The sequence below is a fragment of the Nymphalis io genome, chromosome 12 (assembly GCF_905147045.1).
Source record: "Nymphalis io chromosome 12, ilAglIoxx1.1, whole genome shotgun sequence".
NCBI classification, from domain to species: domain Eukaryota; kingdom Metazoa; phylum Arthropoda; class Insecta; order Lepidoptera; family Nymphalidae; genus Nymphalis; species Nymphalis io.
The window spans coordinates 3570443-3590846 of NC_065899.1; the positions used below are offsets into that span (position 1 = coordinate 3570443).

Sequence of the window (20404 nt, forward strand, 5' to 3'; positions counted from 1 at the left end):
ACTATTATAAAAATCAATAATGGCTTATACGGTAAAATTTTCCTTTTTTATTTCGTACTATTAAACATTTTAAGAATTTACACTATTTAAAAACAACCAAATAAATAATACTAAAAACCAATTAGATTTATAATACATAAATTGCTAAAATGTAACTGCAAGTGCAATGTAGGCATCTCTATGGTATCAATTAGCCACGATTTAACACCGGGTAATTTATTTCACAGTCATGCTGCGATTTCTAAGAAAACTTTAATTAAGACATGGTATTTAGTTACTTTAAACGTGAATGTGTATTTTAATTAAAAAAGGAAAAATATAAAAATATTCAATTGTAACGTACAATAGGGAATTGAGTGTACCTCCTCTTTAACAGCACCTACTAGCTGACGTTGATTGGGCCAGTACGTGGCTCCCATTGGTAACGAGTTTCTGAAGAACCCAAGGAGTATCGTCCACACTTAATGATGGTAAGTGGTCATCAACGCTCTTAGACATTGGCATTGTAAGAAATGTCAACCATCGCTTACAACACCAATGCGTTACCAACCTTTGGAACTAAGATGTTATGTCCCTTGTGCATGTAATTATACTGGCTCACTCACCCTTCAAACCGGAACACAACAATACCGAGTACTGCTATTTTGCGGTAAATATCTGATGAGTGGGTGGTACCTACCCATACGAGCTTGCACAAAGCCCTACCACCAGTAAAATAAATCGTAATACCAAAAACAAGGAATTGGAATTTAATTTTTTTTAATATTAATATAAAAAAGATACAACCTATTAAATAAAAACACGCTTAGAACTATTTGCTTGATTGGAAAAGAGCTTAAATTTTTTTTAAACTCTGTAAACATAAATTGTTAAATATTGGTTTCAGGTAAAATGGCCTTTATAAGACAAAAAACGAAAGAGACGAAAAATGACCTGGTATTTTAATTCACCAAGATAGAAAAGCATTTACAATGATAAAAAAAAAAAAAATTATCTGTGATATATCACATTCTAGGTTGCGCAGTTAGCTTATAAAAAAAACTGAATAATTCATTTGGTTATGTGATAAGATGAATGAAATACTTTAAACAAGCTAAAAATAATTGATTATTTTTTATTTGCGTTTTTGTCGATAGAGCGTATGAGGTGAGCTTGCGTTAGTACAACCAATTATAGATAAGAACAAGTTCCAATACGATTTATGACAACACATAAAAAGTATTTTAAATACAGGCTTATGAACAAACCCTTATAAATAAACTAGCGCTTTACACGTAGCTTCGCTCGCGGCATAATTGAGAATTACTAAATACCAATTCCATATTTTCATACAAACTTACGGGGAGTATGTTGCGGCGCTTCACTATCTATCATCGCGGGGTGCGGGGACGCGCCTACCAACTTAACTTCACATGTCGTCTCGACTCGCGTGCGCGACACACATCAGTTCTTCATCTTATAATTATTTATCATTAATACAAGTATTCAATTTCCAAAGTCATCGTTATTTTTACCACCACAAAAGCAGCTATCGAAGCTAACACTAACGTTATATAACTGCTGTGAGGGCACCTTTACACACAAACAAAGCAGTAAAAGTTAGTACGTACAGTATTACTAATAAATAAATAAAAAAATATATTTAAAATAATTAGTGTACAATAATAGAAAGAAATAAATCCGTAATCCGTAATCCGTAACAGCCTGTGAATGTCCCACTGCTGGGCTAAAGGCCTCCTCTCCTCTTTTTGATTCCACCACGCTGCTCCAATGCGGATTGGTAGAATTCACATGTGGCAGAATTTCAGTGAAATTAGACACATGCAGGTTTCCTCACGATGTTTTCCTTCACCGTAAAGCACGAGATGAATTATTATCACAAATTAAGCACATGAAAATTCAGTGGTGCTTGCCCGGGTTTGAACCCACGATCATCGGTTAAGATTCACGCGTTCTTACCACAGGGCCATCTTGGCTTTTTTAAAGAAATAAATAGTGTTCAATAATATATCGGTATTGTTTTATGAATTGGTTTTGTATTGTAGTTACATCAGCACATAAAAAGTATTTTATATACAAGCTTATAAATAAACCTACTTTGTAAAAGAAACCCATATGTAAAATTACATGACGCCCAGTAGTTTGGGCCGTTTTTATTACAGTCAGTCAGTCAGGAATATAAATATATATATAGTTAAAGAATTTACATTTTAATTGTTCTAAAATTGAAATTAAACAAGCACTTGAATGTAAATGTTAATAGTATGAATATTTTTTAATTTTGTAATAAATATTGATGATTTCATAAATCCTTAAGCAAATACAAAAACGCGACTTTGCATTAAGTAAAATCATTACAGGTTGATTTTAAATAGTATTGTATTAAATTTGTGTATAGGTGTTTTATGTAGCGTTTTCATAGTATGTGCTTGCCTAGCAGTGTGCCATTAAAACTATCAGTGTTCTTGAAACCTCTTTTTTGAGAGAAGAGAAAGGCTTGAATTTTCACTATGCTGTCGAATACGTGTGTATATTATATGGTCAAGTAAAAGTAAATTATTATGATAAATTGTTTACAAAATAATTTATACTGGATACAAAAACAAAATGTTAGCTTCACATTAAAATTAAAAGATTGACTACCTATTTTTAAACTAATCTATAGATTAAAAGACTTTTTTTTTATGTAAGAGGCGGTAATGGGGTTAAACTGATAGAAAGTGACTACCACCGCCCATTTAAATTTGCAACACTGGAGAGCTTGTAGCTTCTATGTACTGAAGGTTTTAAAGTCATATCGGTTCAAAGCAACGTTCTAATGCCAAGATTTCTCTCTCTTTCCTCTAATGGGAGAAGATATAATAATATTGTTCATCAAATCTACCAGTAATATTTGAGTCCAAAGAAGAATATCAGTCAAAATTACAGTTATAGCACGTTATAGTTAACAATTCGTTTCAGTTTTTTCAAATTATTTTCTTCAAAATATGAGTTATCAACATTTACCCAATTTAATAATTTTAATTATTTCAATTTTACTGCGACAAAAAGAAAAATAAATAAATATATAAAATGTGTACGGAATCCACCAAAATTATATTTAAAACAATGAAAAAAAAAATAAGACTTGAATATACTTGGTAAATAGCAAAAGATATATAAAAAGCAAACGGGAATTGCAAATGAACACTTTACAATTTGGACATCATGGCAGTCAGGGGTTGTTTGTTATATGTCGCATTTGTTGGACTCCAAGTTTCAAGTACCTTGGCAGCAGGTAAGTTGGTCCGAGAATCTAGCTATTAATAATGACCCTTGGAATAAAAAAATCTGTATACCGTTATATATTCTAAATAAAAATTAAACTTAAATAGTTAAAGCATCGAGTGTTATAATAAATTCGCTATATGTCTAATAAATTTATAGTTACAATATTTGTGTACAATAATCATATAAAAAATATCGATGAATTGTTTTAGGTACAGTGCCTTTGACTTGTTTCCTTCAGAACCAAAATTTCTTTAACATATTTAATAGAAGAGCTGAACTTACTTCTAATGGGACTTCAACAAATCCTCCACAATTTGATACTATGCGCGTAAAAGGAATTGATTTGAACAAGGATGGATGGAGTTACAGGACAACAAACCTAGAATATAGCGGCCTAAATAATGCAGTTTTAGATGACTTTGGGTAAGTCAAATTTATATATTGATCAATTTTACTGGTGGTAGGGCTCTGTGCAAGCTCGTCTGGGTAGGTACCACCCACTCATCAGATATTCTACCGCAAAACAGCAATACTTGATATTATTGTGTTCCGGTTTGAAGGGTGAGTGAGCCAGTGTAATTACAGGCACAAGGGACATAAAATCTTAGTTCCCAAGGTTGGTGGCGCATTGGCTATAAGCGATGTTTGACATTTCTTACAATGCCAATGTCTAAGGGCGTTTGGTGACCACTTACCATCAGGTGGCCCATATGCTCGTCCACCTTCCTATTCTATAAAAAAAATATATTATTTTCTATTGATTTACATAGTGTAAAATACAACAAAGTTAAATGTATACGAATTAGAATGAAAAAAGATTGTCAGTGAGGATTGCTTTTAGCTTTGATATTTATCTAGATTGAATACATTGGTCTAAGAATCTTTTATTATTATATCAGTCCAATAGAGGTAGGGGTTATTGCTAGTTTCGCCTTGGTTGCATGAACATATAAGCCATCTACTATAACACATCAGTATTGTATTTTTGGAATTTGAAGTGTTATTTCAGGTACAATATGTAAGGTACATAAGATCTTAAGATAATACATGTATTACATAGCCTGTTTAACATACTGCCATTAATAAATAAAACTGTTTTATCAGCAAAAGTCTTCTTTATAATAACCAGAAGATGCTTCCTACGATTTGTGGAAACAGGCGTGTAGGTTATAATATGGTTTTCATTTATACTGAGCTCATCAAAATGACTTATAACTAAAATTTGTGTAAACACGTACTAGAATAGATGAATGAATAGAAATTCATGGAGGATTTCGGTGATGTCAAATTATTTTTTAGATTTAATTTCAACTCTAATATAACACACTTAACTTTCCATACGGATATGGTGGTCACGTGTCAATACTTGACAGATGGATTATTATTTTCACAACCTGTTAGCGGCGCAGGTTCCTGTATTGTGCACCTTGGTAAGTTTTCCAAATACATTAATTTAGTATTGAAATAAATTGCACTTGACGACAATACAAAAATAGAGAATTATCTAATGGCTTAGAAAGAGTGAAAAAAAAAAAAAAACAAAAAGTCGAGATGGCCCAGCGGTAAGAACGCGTGAATCTTAACCGATGATCGTGGGTTCAAACCCGGGCAAGCACCACTGAATTTTCATGTGCTTAATTTGTGATTATAATTCATCTCGTGCTTTACGGTGAAGGAAAACATCGTGAGAAAACCTGCATGTGTCTAATTTCACTGAAATTCTGTCACAAGTGTATTCCACCAACCCGCATTGGAACAGCGTGGTGGAATAAGCTCCAAACCTTCTCCTCAAAATGAGGAGAGGGGGCCTTTAGCCCAGCAGTGGGACATTCACAGGCTGTTTCGGTTCGGTTCGGTTAGAAAGAGTGCCGAATTATTGTCATTCTAAGTATTTATGTATACTTGCTATTTTTTCATATCATATATATTCATGTAAGTCAGTAGGTTAAAATCGACTTCCTAAATATTTTACAAATTGACGTAGTTAGTAACAAAACAAGTGTAGAAGCATTTAATGACGTACATTGCAAAATACCATGTGGATAAATTTAACTTTCAAAATACACACTTCTAAAACTGAGTTCTGATAGTATTTTAATGGGATATTAATAATTTACTCGAATTTACCACACAGGGTAAATATCAAAATACTTGTGTGTATCTAAAAAATTCTGTCACATGTATATACATGCTAACTAACAATGGAGTATAAGGACACTATTATATATATTCAACATTTTATATTTTACATTGAAGTATTGCCTACACTTTTTATTAATATTAACATTTCAGATAATATTCAATTCGGTATGATCATGCCGTTTAATGTTCAGGAAGAGTACGGTCAACAGTTTATAAATCTTAGGAGCTACCGTTACTTTTACGACGTAAGAGATGGTGCTAACTTTACTTTAACCAATCTTAACTTCGGAGATAAAGAATCAAGTGAGTTAATGATATATAATATTTTCTATTTATCTTATAATAACTTTATTTAACTTATGAAGAGACTGCAAACCCATATGTATGGGAACCTCCCACTTATCTCTTAACCTATCGACAAACATTAATTCTTCGTATTGGTGTGTTCCAATTTGAATGTGAGCCAGTGTGAGTCACAAGTCACAAGGTATATAAGATCACACATCAGAGTTTTCATAGCTAGCTTTACTATACGGTCTACGGCCTAAGTGACTCCTTTCCATCTGGTGACACATTATTTTTGTGTAGTTATGACTAATTCAAAATAGATAATTTGCTTTTTTATGTGCGACTGAAAACCCCTATTCTGATAAATTGTGGTGATTGCAAGAAATAAGCTGCATTATTTTCTTTTTAGGTGACAGAATCCATCATCTCATGAACTCCAATTGGAAATTTATCACAGAACAATATTCACCGATTTTTCTAGACGCAGCAGCTGAATATATGTTTGAAATGTTTAGAAGCAATATGCGTGACATGCCTTTAAAGGGCCAAATTAGTTGCTAGTTTTTAATATTAATTAATATTTCAAGAAATAATTTTAAAAGCTTGAGCATGTTGTTGTTGCAATTTAAATTAATTCTTTATTATTTGGTATTTAGCGTGCAATTATCAATATAAATCATATTTATTTTAATGGTTTTAAAAACACTTTTTTATAAATTATGGTCAAATGTTAAATTGCTTCTATTGCTTCTATCAATTTACGTTTTGTCGTTTAAATTGAGACAACTAAGTAACATACAACAGAAAAGGTACTTCAAATATCTTAAAAAATATATTAAAAACTTTTAGCTTTAAAAAATGTTCAATACAAGATACTGAAGAGAAATCAATATTTATACTATAGTATATTAATAATCCCTCCTTTTATTTCCCTAAGAACTATAATCACCTAAATTATTAACAATCAAGAACGTTTACAAAATAAATATTTACTTATATTGATAGCTGTTTTCTTTGTGGTATGGTTTGATGCAAGCCCGTCTGGGTAGGTACCACGCACTCATCAGATATACTACCGCATATATAGGACGAGTGAGCCTACAGGTTCTGTGTGGCGAAGTGTAACTACAGGCATAAGGGACATAGCATCTTAGTTCCCAAGGTATGATTAATAATTGGTCAAAGTGAAATCATCTCATGTCGTATATACGCTTTGACACGTATATACGACGTACCGAGGAGACCAGGACCCCCAAATCCTGCCACATGTGTATTCTACCTACCCGCATTGGAGCAGCGTGGTGGAATAAGCTCCAAACCTTTTCCTCAAAAGGGAGAGGAGGCCTTAGCCCAGCAGTGGGACATTAACAGGCTGTTACTGTTACTGTTACTGTTACTGATTAATAATTCTTACAATGCCAATGTTTATGGGCAGTGGTGACCACTTACCATCAAGAGATCCATTTGCCCATCCGCCTATTTAATTTGATTTAAAAAAAACTTTAGGTCAATTTATTTATAATATAATAAAAATAAGTAATGCAACATTCTATATTTACATAATATATTACATATATAATGATATTATGTTTCATTATTAATTTAATTCTGCTGTTATTTTGCATGTCATGAAGTTCAAGGTGACTTTTTGTATCGTAGTATGTTTCGTAGTTGTATGTCTTCACATTATATGTTGAACATTTACACAAATAAAGTAGAAAAAGTTAAAAAAAAACATAATTACGTGTAAAGTGTAACATTTACAAGACAAACAATAGAAATATGCAAATTACATGATTAGCACGTAAATGCTAAAGACTCACAAACATAATTCCTAAATTATATTCATTGCGAGAATAAGGAATTGTTTCTCGGGGGAGCCTCACCCCTAGAGAACGCGTCCCCAGGTGGCGGATAGGGGAGGACTCGGCAGGTATGCCGGGTAGGAGGGAAATAAAATACCTCCTGTGGACCAACAGGCCGGAGAAGGACACTTCCTTACCAAACCCCTGCTTCAGGCTTACTCAAATATCTGGAGCAAAGGCTGTAATTAGGCTGGTTGGGACGCACAAAAGGGAATGCGGAGGAAGAGCCTGCATAAGGCCAACGGCGGCGCCCGCATGTCTCCACGAGAAGTATGACCTTGGCGTCAGGTGGCAACCGGCCGTAAAACTTTAGCCAAAAACTCAAAGTCCTTGTATGACAGCAAAACTAAAGATGAGAACGTTAAATGCTAGGGTGTCCCCCTCAAGCGACGTAGATGCGAAGAATGCGATACATGCTAGGGCGTTCCCCACAAACGACGCTCAGGACGAGAAACCAACGTTCGCATCCAAAAGTCTTTGAGAAACTCAGACTCGCGTCGTGGAACCTCGGCACAATGACGGGACACAGCACAGAACTAAGCGAAATTCTAAAAGCAAGGAAAATAAATACCCGCTGCGTCCAAGAAACGAAATGGAAAGGGTCAAAATCCAGGGATATCGGAAATGGCTACCAGCTTGTATACCATGGTACTGATACCAAAAGAAACGGAGTAGGTATTGTATTGGATGAAAACCTGAAAACGAGAATAATCAACGTGGATAGAAAGAATGACAGACTCATTAGCATAAAACTAGCGATGGACGGCCAACCGCCTTTGAACTTAATCTCTGCGTATGCACCACAAACGGGATGTTCTGAACAAGAAAAGCAAGATTTCTGGGAGGACTTTGACAAAATTATGCAAAATATTCCTTTAACAGTACATGCATGCATAGGAGGAGACCTGAATGGACATGTAGGAGAAAAGAACGACCTTTATAGCGACATCTATGGAGGCTATGGATTTGGCACTAGAAATAAACAAGGAATAAGAATTCTTAATTTCACATCCAGGCACTTCCTAAAAATAATCAATACATATTTCCAAAAAAAACCGGAACACCTTATCACCTACAAATGCTCTGAATATAACTCACAAATAGATTATATCCTCGCCAGCAACAACATTTTTAAACTTTATAAGGACTGTAAAGTGATTTCCGGCAATGAAACTACCCAAACCTATAACAACACTCATCGGCAGAACAGACAGTATTAAGTGGAAAGAACTGCACTCCGACAAGGGCTCACCGCTTTTAGAATGGGCCTAGCCTATGAGCCTATATGAAAGAAGACATTGAGACCGACAAATCAGCTAACCAGATGTGGTCTGATTTCAAAAGACTATGTTTGGAAAGGGAAAAAGCTATCCTGGGTATTTGGCGTGGAGCACTGCGCATAAGTAAAGCAACGTCCTGGTGGAATGAAACTGCACAACACATAATAAAGTCAAAGAGAGAGGCATTTAAAGCATGGCAGAAATCGGGTTTGAAAGAAGACCACCTACTGTATAAGAATCTTAAAAAGATAGCTAAATCTGCTGTAGCACAATCCATGGCAAAAGCTAGACAAGATTTTTATGATAGATTGGAAAAAGCCGAGGATGAGAACTCTATCTACAAAATAGCCCGACAACGCCATAGGTAACAAATACATCAAAAATTCCCAGGGTGTTTTACTAACGGCGAACAAGGATATAAACATAAGATGGAAGGAATACTACGAAAAACTAATGAACGAGGAGTTTTCGAGTCAAAAAATGCCCCATATGCCGCCTGTTGAAGGGCCTATAAAATCTATATTAGAGGAGGACGTGAGCAAGGCCATATCAAAAATGAAATACCATAAGACCACTGGTCCCGACCAGATACCAGCAGATCTCTGGAAGAAGCTGAAAGAATTTGCAACACCCTGGCTCACCAAGCTTTTTAACGCTATTATTAAAGATGGCAAGATCCCTGAATCCTGGCATAACAGCATTCTATCACCGATATATAAACAAAAAGGGGACATTGCGAAATGCTGAAACTACAGGGGAATAAAACTCACATCACACACACTGAAACTGTTTGAAAGAATCATCGCCGCACGCATAAATAACTGTACCCGTATAACTGAGAACCAATATGGCTTCACGCCTGGCAAATCTACCATCGATGCCATTCAGTTAATTAGAGTTGTGATGGAGAAATATCGTTCAAACAAAGAAAATCTGTATCTCCTGTTCATCGACCTAGAAAAGGCTTTCGATAGCGTGGGTACCCAGAAATCTAGTTTAGCAGGCTATGAGAGTTCAAAACATCCCGGAATATTATGTGATACTAATACAAGATATGTACATAAACACCAAAACGCGCGTCAAAAGTCCAGCGGGTCTTGGCGAGCCCTTCCACGTAAATGTAGGAGTACATAAGGGATCTGCCTTGAGCCCATTGCTATTCAACCTGTGCATGGACTACATCACGCGAGGCATACAAAAGCCAGCACCAGAGTGTATTCTTTACGCAGATGATATAGTCCTAGTGGCGAAAAATGCACAAAACCTACAGGAAACACTTAATCGGTGGGTAACACAAATAGAAAACGGTGGGCTACGCATTAGTCGAAGTAAGACCGAATATTTTGAATGTGACTATGGAGGGACAGAAGAGACGGGATGTAATATTTACATAGACAACCGCGCACTACCTCTACTATTACTACTATCTTAGATCTGTGCTTACTACTGATGCAAATATCGATAAGGACGTGGACCACCGCATTAAAACCGCCTGGATAAAATGGAAATCGCTTTTGGGTGTTATCTGTGACCATAGAATGCCCATTCGTGTAAAGGGAAAACTGCATAAAACGGTAGTACGCCCATCCATGATCTATGGGGCAAAGTGTTGGACTATCAAAAAGACACACGAACAACAACTGCATACAAGCGAGATGAAATTGCTTAGATGGGCGGGAGGAATCACCCGGCTGGACAAAGTAAGGAATGAGTATGTCAGGGGATTATTCAAGGTAACACCAATTGTGGAAAAATTGAAGGAATGTTGACTGCGCTGGTACGGCCATATCCTGAGACGTAACGATGATCATCCTATCAAGAAAGCCTTAAATATCCCGGACTGACCGCGGGGAAGAGGGCGACCGCCCGCAACCTTTTTTTTTTTTATGTGCCCCGGGAAGGCAAATGACTCTACTCCACCTGATGGTAAGTGGTAGTAGAGTCCAAACGCGACGACGGCCAGTACAGTCGGGAAGAATGTTCTGTACTAGCCGTCCCCGCCTTGCCGGCCCGCAAGATGCCTCTTCACGCCTCGTTTGAAGGAACCCGGGTTGTAAGAGGAGGGGAACACGTGAGCTGGTAAGGAATTCCATTCTTTGGTAGTGCGACAAAGAAAGGAGTTGCCAAATTTCTTTGTGCGCGATGGAATTGATGTCACAGTTAGGCGGTGACATCGAGAACCAGCTCGCGTGGACTTAAGAAGGAAGGGGGAAGCAGGAATTAGAGAGAATAATTCCTCAGAGCACTCGCCGTGATACAGACGATAGAAAGCGCTCAGTGCTGCTATCTCGCGACGCAATTGTAAAGGTTCAAGGGTGTTTGTGACCTTTACGTCGCCAATAATGCGTACTGCACGTCGCTGCAACCGGTCCAAGGCCTCCATTAGGTACTTAGCGGAGCCATCCCAAAGGTGCGAGCAATATTCAACGCAAGACCGTACCTGTGTTTTGTATAACAGGCACAGTTGTTGTGGCGTGAAAAAACGCCGCACCTTGTTCAGAACTCCGAGTTTTCGTGAAGCTGTTTTTATAATAGCCTCGATGTAATCCCTTGGACTAAGGTCGCAGCGAACGTCCATCCCCAGCATGGCGATTTTGCTTTATATCATCAGCGGTGTGCCACAGAGGGAGGGATGAGGGTAAAATGGTGACCTTTTCGCTGTGAGAGCGCACACCTGTGTTTTCTTGGCATTAAACTCAACAAGATTATCAGAACCCCATTTGGCGATGAGCTCTAATGTCCTATCGAGTTCAATAACAAGATTCTCCCGCCTCTCCTCAGTTTCCGCCCGCCCAGCCACTGCGCGTCCGTGGTATCCACCATGCACTGTACTATCATCTGCATAGCAATGTATGTTCCCAAGAGGGAGCATATCATTGATATGCAAAAGAAAGAGTGTGGGAGATAGCACAGATCCCTGGGGGACGCCAGCATTCACTACATAGAATTGTGAAGCGCAACCATCTACTAAAACACGAAGGCTACGCTTGTGTAGGAAGCTGGCAATCCAGGTGCATAGCTGAGCAGGCAGACCATATGCCGGTAGCTTGGAGAGAAGACTTCTGTGCCAGACCCTGTCGAAAGCCTTGGAGATATCGAGGCTGACAGCCAACGATTCTCCATGTTTGTCGATAGCTTCACCCCAGAGGTGCGTTACGTACGCTAGAAGATCACCTGTGGACCGTTTTGGTCGAAACCCGTACTGACGATCATTAATTAGACAGTGATCTTATAGGTAATGGATCAGTTGGTTGTTTAAAATCCGTTCCATCACCTTACAAAGTACTGAGGTGATAGCTATTGGCCGATAATTTGCCGGGTCAGACCGATCCCCTTTTTTGGGAACCGCTTGCACATTAGCTCTTCTCCAAGCCTCCGGCACACATCCCGAAGAGAGAGAAAGTTGAAACAGGCGCGTTAACACAGGAGACAGCTCCGCCGCGCATTTCTTCAGCACAATGGCTGGTATTCCATCGGGACCGCTAGCTTTCCGTATATCGAGTGATTGCAGCTCCGCACGCACATCACGTTGCCTGATTTTGATGTCAGGCATCGTGTGGCCACATGAAGGTATTGTTGGTGGCTGGGCACTACAATCATCGATCACAGAGTTGTCGGCAAAGAGTTTAGCCAGGAGGTCGGCTTTCTCCTGCGGACTGTGAGCTAGCGATCCGTCCGGATTTCTGAGCGGTGGCAGCGAAGGTTGGCAGAAATTGTTTTGCACAGACTTGGTCAGACGCCAGAAGCTACGGGAGCCCCTAGGATGTGAAATAAGGTCATGACCAATCTGTACAATGCGCTGTGCATCCGCTCTCGTGTATGCCTTCCTACAGGACTTGGAATTTTTATTGTAGTTTGCTTTCAGTGAGTCAATGTTAGATGCCCCGCTAATGCAGCCGTTGATCCACGCGCGATATGCCGCCTGCTTAGATGATACAGTGCGGCACATTCACGCGTGAACCAACGGTTACGCGTACCCCTATTGATGAGATCTGAGCTAGGAATGTAGTATTCCATTCCTAACATGATCTCATCAGCAACAGCAGCGACACTAGCTGTCGGGTCATTCCCACTGAAGCAACGTTCCTTCCAAGGGACTGACGCATAGTAATCGCGCATACCGTCCCAATCTGCCGACTTATAGTGCCAAACGCGACGTTTGCATACCGCTGATGGCGGCAGCTTGGCCTGTGGCACTTTGGTAGATATAAGGCCGTGATCCGAAGAACCAAGTGGAGCTTGAACCACAACCTGATATTCCACCGGGTGAGAAGTCAGCAGAAGATCCAGTAGAGAAGGCGCTTGCCCATCAATGTCTGGGATCCTGGTGGGCTGATCAACCAGTTGGGTCAAGTCGTGTGTGAGAGCAAAAGCATGAGCAGTTCTTCCAGCATGGTCAGTTTTGAGGGATTTCAACCATGATTCACCTGGTGACTAACCTACAAAAAGAGGCCCAGAAAGAGAATCTGAGTACACAGACAACCCAGAACAGAGCTCTCTGGCGCAGACGTACAAGGAGATCCGACCCCAGCTGAACTGGGAACAGGGTTTGAACAAAGAAGAAGAAGAAGCGAGAATAAGGAATAGTGTCTACAATTTTACGGCTGTGATGTCTACAGATCGCGGTTCAACAAAGAGTTTCTTAATGCCATTTTCTCTTTTTCAGTTTATGAGAATTTATTATTGGAAATATTTCATCTAGTCTTAATTACTATTATATTAAAGCTGTAATATTTTTTAAGCTTTTACATAAAGTTATTTACTCGTAGTAAAATATTCTATACTATTATATATTCACGGGCAAAGTAATGAAGGTATTAATTTCTATTAAATACAAATAACTTATCAGTGTAACTCTGCTTCATATGTGTTCTGTATTTACACCCGGACAAGCTCAATTGAATATCGATGTACTTATTTTTTGTATTTTCATCACGTGCTTAATGGTGAAGAAAAACATCGTGGAGAACGTCGTGTTAGTTAACACTCTTTCAAATCACATTGTAAAAAACATTTATAATAACTCATTTATTAAAAGTTGTTCAGTCGGTGTTAGTTCAGGCGTGGCGTTTCTACTGAATTTAAAGAATTTATTTTCTAAAGATTATTGACTCTTGTTTATCTCCGATTTCCTTATTTTACATCAAAGAAAAATATATTTGATTACTTAGGGACCTACCTTAATAGAATGAAGATTTAATCATTCAAATCATGAAAAAATATGGTGTAAAATATATATAACTCTTCATGTTTTAAAAAAAAGGATAAAAGTGATGTCAAAAAACATGATTCAACTAGGATATAATATGCATCTTAATTTTCAATCTACCATTGCTTTAAATAAATAAAATATGTGCTTTCAAGGAACAAGATTACAATAAATATGATAGAAGGAAGAATATTGATAAAAATGTAAGTTATTAACTTTGGGCAACGGATAGAAAGAGTAAAGTAAATCAAATTAATTGAGAATTTATAACACCGAAAACTAATTAATCACGTACCTAGACAATTTAGGATCGACACCGTCGTCCTGTCATCGAGGCGACTCTCAAAATATTAATTTTAAATTGAGCGATCATCCACGAATAGGCTTTGTTTCATAATTTTCATATTTATTTAGTACTAGCTGTACCGTGCGGCTTCAACTGCGTGCAACATTACTGCTCCGCCCTCGTGTATTGTAGGTGTCGTGTTATATATCTTTCTTAATAATTTTACTACTATAATGCAATTTTATTAAATCGCACATTTTAAAAGCGTTCAAATAAACAATTCATTGATATTGTTTTTAATATAATAAGTAATAATAAGTAAATAATAAGTAATAATAAATAGTAATAATAATAAGTAATCTAATGTGAGCATCCCAATAGAAATGCTGTTTATTGCTATGATGAGACAACGGGCGGGACGGGACATCGGAGCAGCTTTTACCAAACAACAATTAATATAGACTCTTTATTATAAGCAAGTCTTAATACGGAATACAAAAAAAAAGTATTACAAGTAGGTAAAACTTATCGATATCTTTTGTTACTCTAGTCTACATTTATTCCGTCGCAATTATTTTTTTACAAGAAAGAGTCTTTATAAGATTACGTACTTTAACTCACGAAACTAGCATTTCACGAAGTTGATGATTAGTTGAAAGTAATTATTATATGAAAATTAAAAACAAAATATCACATTCTCCATATTTTCCATATACTATAAACTACTTTTATTCTATTATTTTTTTATTTCTTTCGTTACATAGAGTCTGAGCTAGTGGGGCTCAATATATTTTGCCAATTTTGTCATGTTTAGCGAACTCCGAGACATATCAGGTGCAAATTTTAAAATTTTAGTTGATGATATTTATGAGAACAAATATAAGCAACAAAAAAATTATATTTAAACCTTCTAATAATAGCATTTAAATATCACTGCAATTTTACTCAATTGGAATAATATAATAACTTTTGTCAAAAAGCATTATTATACATATATTGAAGTCCTCGCGATACAACTATTACTCTTAGAATAAATGATTTGGTGTCACATTAGTTGCTAATGGCTTCCTTGAAGATATCGTCATTACACTTAGCAATTAAATTTTGAATAAATGTCGTCGTGAAAGATACAACTTTGCTCTTACTACAACTATAGCAAATGGATAACTTTCAGAATCTTATTTGAAGTGGCATTCATACTTAAACCCAAGTTTTAATTAGAAAATTATAATACGAAAACAACATTACAAGAAACCTATCGGAACATTTCTTGGTCATACTCTTGCAGTCTGTATTCTTCTATTAAAGTACCTAATGGTTCATTATCTATTTCAGTATTTTTATATTAATTTATTTTATTGGGTACTTCTATAAAAAATGGCTTATCCGTACAAAATTTTTAATTTTAATTTCATCCTATTAAATGTTTTAACAGGATGAAATTAAATTAAAAAATCCTATAAATTTACACTGTATAAAAACAACCACCATAAATAATACTAAAACCAATCTGATTTGTAATACATAAATTGCTGTCTTACTTATAAGTATATAATATATTATGTTTAAAACGACAATTGCATAAAAAACTACACACAATACATTATACACTATATTGTATAAAGTGCTAATTAACAAACTAAATAGCATAAATATATATTAAAAGAAAAAAAGATCGTGCAATCGTTGCTGTCCCCTCGGATTATGACCATGAGACTACAAAAAGTGTGTGTGATTTGCGTACATACTTGTGTCTTGTTATATATCTTGCGTCGTTCGGTTAAAAGGACATAATTACGAAACAATTAAAGGCAAAAGAATTATGGTGATCATAGTATTTTTTTATTAAATTAATCATTCCCATTTATGTTATTATATCATATTAAGTGAATTTAAATTTTAAATACAATTGTTTGTCTATATTTCGATGAATCTAAGAAAAATAATAAAGATTTCAATTCCGAATCGATTACGGACGTTATCTATCTTGCTCTAGTTATGTCATGTGCTTTTATTAAAAAATATCCGCTAGCTTTATCGCGATTTTCATTGGAATTAAAAAAATGGGATTAAGAAAATTTAGAGACAATTATTTTCTGTTATCAAAATGTAACTGCAATGAAAATGTAATGCAAGTGCAACGCAGGCATCTCTATGGTAGCAATTAGCGACGATTTAACACCGGGTAATTTATTTCAGTCATGCTGCGTTTCCTAAGAAAGCTTTAATTAAGACATGGGATTTAGTTACTTTTAACATTAATGTGTATTTTAATTAAAAAAAGGTAATTGTCAAATATTCAATAATAAAATCAAATAAGCAGAAAAAACAAGAAGCAATAATAAATTTATTTTAAATGTACAATGATTAACGATAGTGATCGCAGCGTTGGAATATCATTTCTTTTACTTTATTAGGGTCCGATATTATCACGTTGACATATCAGTGTCATCCACAGTTTGGACGAATAACGCCAACCTAGCCGCAAGCAACCTTTCATTTCGTAGATATTTCGAGCAATACCGAATTTTATCTCATCGTATTTGCATGGCAGTGACGCGTTATTCACTCATGCCAAGTTTTATAAAAGAGCGAACAATACCCGAAATTGTTTGTTTTATATTTTCATGATGTTTCAGTGCTTGAAGAAGAATATTTTGCGGACAGAAACAAAATCGTCTTTGTAAAGAAAAACGCAAAATGTTGACATTTTTGTTTAATCAAATTAAATATTTTGAAACCATTTATAAGTTTATAATCTTTTTATTTATTTATTTTATGAAGATAAGTGTTATAATATCATATCATTTGCTATATTCTGTGTAGCTTTTAATTACTGGTTTAGCGTATCTTGATAACAATCTATGTCGTGTTGGGTTTTAGTTACATTTAAGAATCGCAGTGTTCTGCTGGGACCAATAAATGGCGATGTAGTTACTTCTGTGTAATTGTCAGAGATCGTTAATCCTTTTCTAGTTTAATTTATACTTAATGAGTTTGCCATTTTACGAAAAGGTCATTTTAAACAATATGACTTTTCAAAATAACTGTTAGATAAAATAATTTATGACAAATAGCTGTTTAGGGTATAAATTGAATAAATAGTTTTTCTTATGGAACTGAGATGGCTCACTGAATAAAATACCTGGACCTTATTTGAAGATCGTTAGATCGGATGTCAAACAAGTACCACGAGGCAGCCCGTAATTAATTTGATAAGAGGTGAAATATCGTGAGTAAATAAATAGAGAAAATTAACATTGGAGGATCGTGGTGGGATAATTATTTGAAATATGAATATTTAGTTAAATATTTACGAAACTGACTGATCATTTTTATTAAATACAATGTCTGTTTTAAAAGCCATCTAACAAAAGTTATGAATAATATTTAATACAAAAATCAATGAAAAATTATTAAAAAAAAACAAAAATGTAGTAACTTGCAATTACGTTTATCTTTTCCTGACTTTCTCAACTAATTTCACGTTTATGGGAAATATTTTGATAAAGATAGTTCGTAAGCTGAAGCCCGTTTTTCTTGGAATTTTCATTTGGTACTGTTAATAATAAAATCGTTATGAAATTTATATGGTAAGGATCTGATTTAATTAGCAGAATTATAAAGCAAAGAACCGTGTCTTCTTATATGATATAAAATTTAAAATTATTTATAATTCGCTCAAAAATCTTATAATAAGTATTAGCAATATATAAGCTATTAGTATTATTATTCTTATTTTATTAGCTTATTCATAGTAAATAATTTTGGCTAATATTTAAAAAGTTATGTTATTTGTATGTTACAACAAGTGAACTTAAACCGAATATCGCGGGTTCAAACCTGGGCAAGCACTACTCAATTTTGATGTGCTTAATTTGTGTTTATAGTTTCTTCTCGTTACTCTTTAAATAAATAAGTTTTGCTTATGTAGGAGTTGTTAACTTTTTTGTTCAAATTATTCAATAAAAACACGTGTAGAATCGAAAGATAATGTTTTGACAGACATTCGTATCATGATATTAATCTGTATGCAATTAAATCGCTTCATAATAAGGGTTGATTGAACACTATATAATTTCTCTTTAAATTATCCGAATCGAATCTTTGTTTAAAAGTTAGGACTGGTATGATAACGCAAAAAGTAAGGAAAATGCCTGAGTGTGAGCGAACGACGGATATCAGGAGCGAACAGTACGCGCTGTACTGTTCGCTCCTGATATCCGTCGTTCGCTTTTAGTCTATTTTTTACACCTATTATTATTTGTGAACTAGAAGCACTTGAATAAAATTATTTAAATTAAGAACGTACTTCTTAAAATAAATATTTTTTTATTTATTTAGAACGTTAATCCGCTGTTGAGAAATTGAGCGACCGCGGTGCCCTTTCAAAATTTGTACATTAAACTATATGACTAATTTAAATTAACACCTTGGGGTTACGGCAAAATTGAAATTGGTGGCCAAAGATGCATTGGCGAAGTAACTGGCGTAAAGATTTCGTATGTTCCATTCGTATTTACCATGCTTATTACATATCTAAGCACAATAGACAATTTAGTTGCCAAGGTTGGTGGTGCATTAGTGATGTAAGGATTGGTTAATATTTTTTATAGTGCTTAAGTCTATGGTTGGTGGTGACCATTTACCAATATTAAAGGAAGGACGTTAGATCTCATCGCCAAATGGGGCTCTGATAATCTTGTTGAGTTTAATGCCAAGAAAACACAGGTATGCGCTCTCACGGCGAAAAAGTCAACATTTTCCCCTCTTCCCTCCCTCTGTGGTACTCCGCTGGTGATGCAAAGCAAAATCGCCATGCTGGGGATTGACGTTCGCTGCGACCTTAGTCCAAGGGATTACATCGAGGCTGTTATAAAAACAGCTTCACGGAAACTCGGAGTTCTGAACAAGGTGCGGCGCTTTTTCACGCCACAACAACTGTGCCTGCTGTACAAAACACAGGTACGGTCTTGCGTGGAATATTGCTCGCGCCTTTGGGATGGCTCCGCTAAGTACCTACTTGAGGCCTTGGACCGGTTGCAGCGACGTGCCGTACGCATTATTGGCGACGTAAAGGTCACAAACACCCTTGAACCTTTACAATTGCGTCGTGAGATAGCAGCACTGAGCGCTTTCTATCGACTGTATCACGGCGAGTGCTCTGAGGAATTATTCTCTCTAATTCCTGCTTCCCCCTTCCTTCTTAAGTCCACGCGAGCTGGTTCTCGATGTCACCGCCTAACTGTGACATCAATTCCATCGCGAACAAAGAAATTTGGCAACTCCTTTCTTTGTCGCACTTCCAAAAAATGGAATTCCTTACCAGCTCACGTATTCCCCTCCTCTTACAACCCGGGTTCCTTCAAACGAGGCGTGAAGAGGCATCTTGCGGGCCGGCAAGGCGAAGGCGGCTAGTGCAGAACGTTTTTCCCGTCTGTACTGGCCGTCGTCGCGTTTGGACTGTACTACCGCTTACCATCAGGTGGAGTGGAGTCATTTGCCCTCCCGGCGATATAAAAAAAAAAAAAAAAGGAAACCAAATAACAGGTCACCTTTTTCAAAAGGTCTGTCTCATAATGTGGGACGAATGTACGATGAGCCACTACTCGCACATAGAAGCCGTAGACAGAACCTAAGAAAACAATAATGAATAGTTGCATGAAAAAGACTAAGAGCGGTGCTCTATGTATATGTATTATTATATGCCCTAGCACTTTACTGTATGGGTGAATAGATCTATTAGCGGATTATTATACTTTATTGATTAAAAATGCACGGGAAAGTCCTTATTTTACCCGTAACCCGTACGAGGTCGAGGCGGGCAGCTAGTCATATATATATTCATATACATATATGGATGTTAGTATAGGGGTTGGCACTTTTTAAAGAAGAAGATTTCTATACTATCTGCAGTATATATGTCTTGCTTCTGCTTGTAATTTTATTACATACATTAATTTAAAAATAATGTACTTTATGCTTATCGACACTAAGGATTGATGTATCAAATATAAATATAAAATTTAAATTAAGACTAATGTGAAATAGGTAGAAAACAAAT

The 20404-nt window shown here is 36.1% G+C and overlaps 1 protein-coding gene across 10 annotated transcripts in view; it reads left to right on the forward strand.

The window, feature by feature from the left end:
* The window catches only part of LOC126772252 (uncharacterized), a 54582-nt gene that overhangs the window by 20277 nt on the left and 13901 nt on the right, over positions 1–20404 (forward strand). For 2 of the 10 annotated variants that reach the window (XR_007669636.1, XM_050492539.1), the window contains exons 4-5: positions 5563–5715; positions 6110–6343. The exons of 2 other annotated variants lie outside the window; for them this stretch is intronic. Coding sequence is in view for 7 of the 8 variants with exons in the window: in XM_050492539.1 (XP_050348496.1) it covers positions 5563–5715; positions 6110–6261 (305 nt within the window). In the remaining variant the exon portion in view is untranslated. Of the gene's footprint in view, positions 1–283; positions 471–886; positions 1599–2993; positions 3278–3479; positions 3694–4569; positions 4701–5562; positions 5716–6109; positions 6344–20404 lie in introns of those variants that run through there. 6 more of the 10 variants (XM_050492538.1, XM_050492530.1, XM_050492535.1 and 3 more) reach the window with 6 other exon arrangements.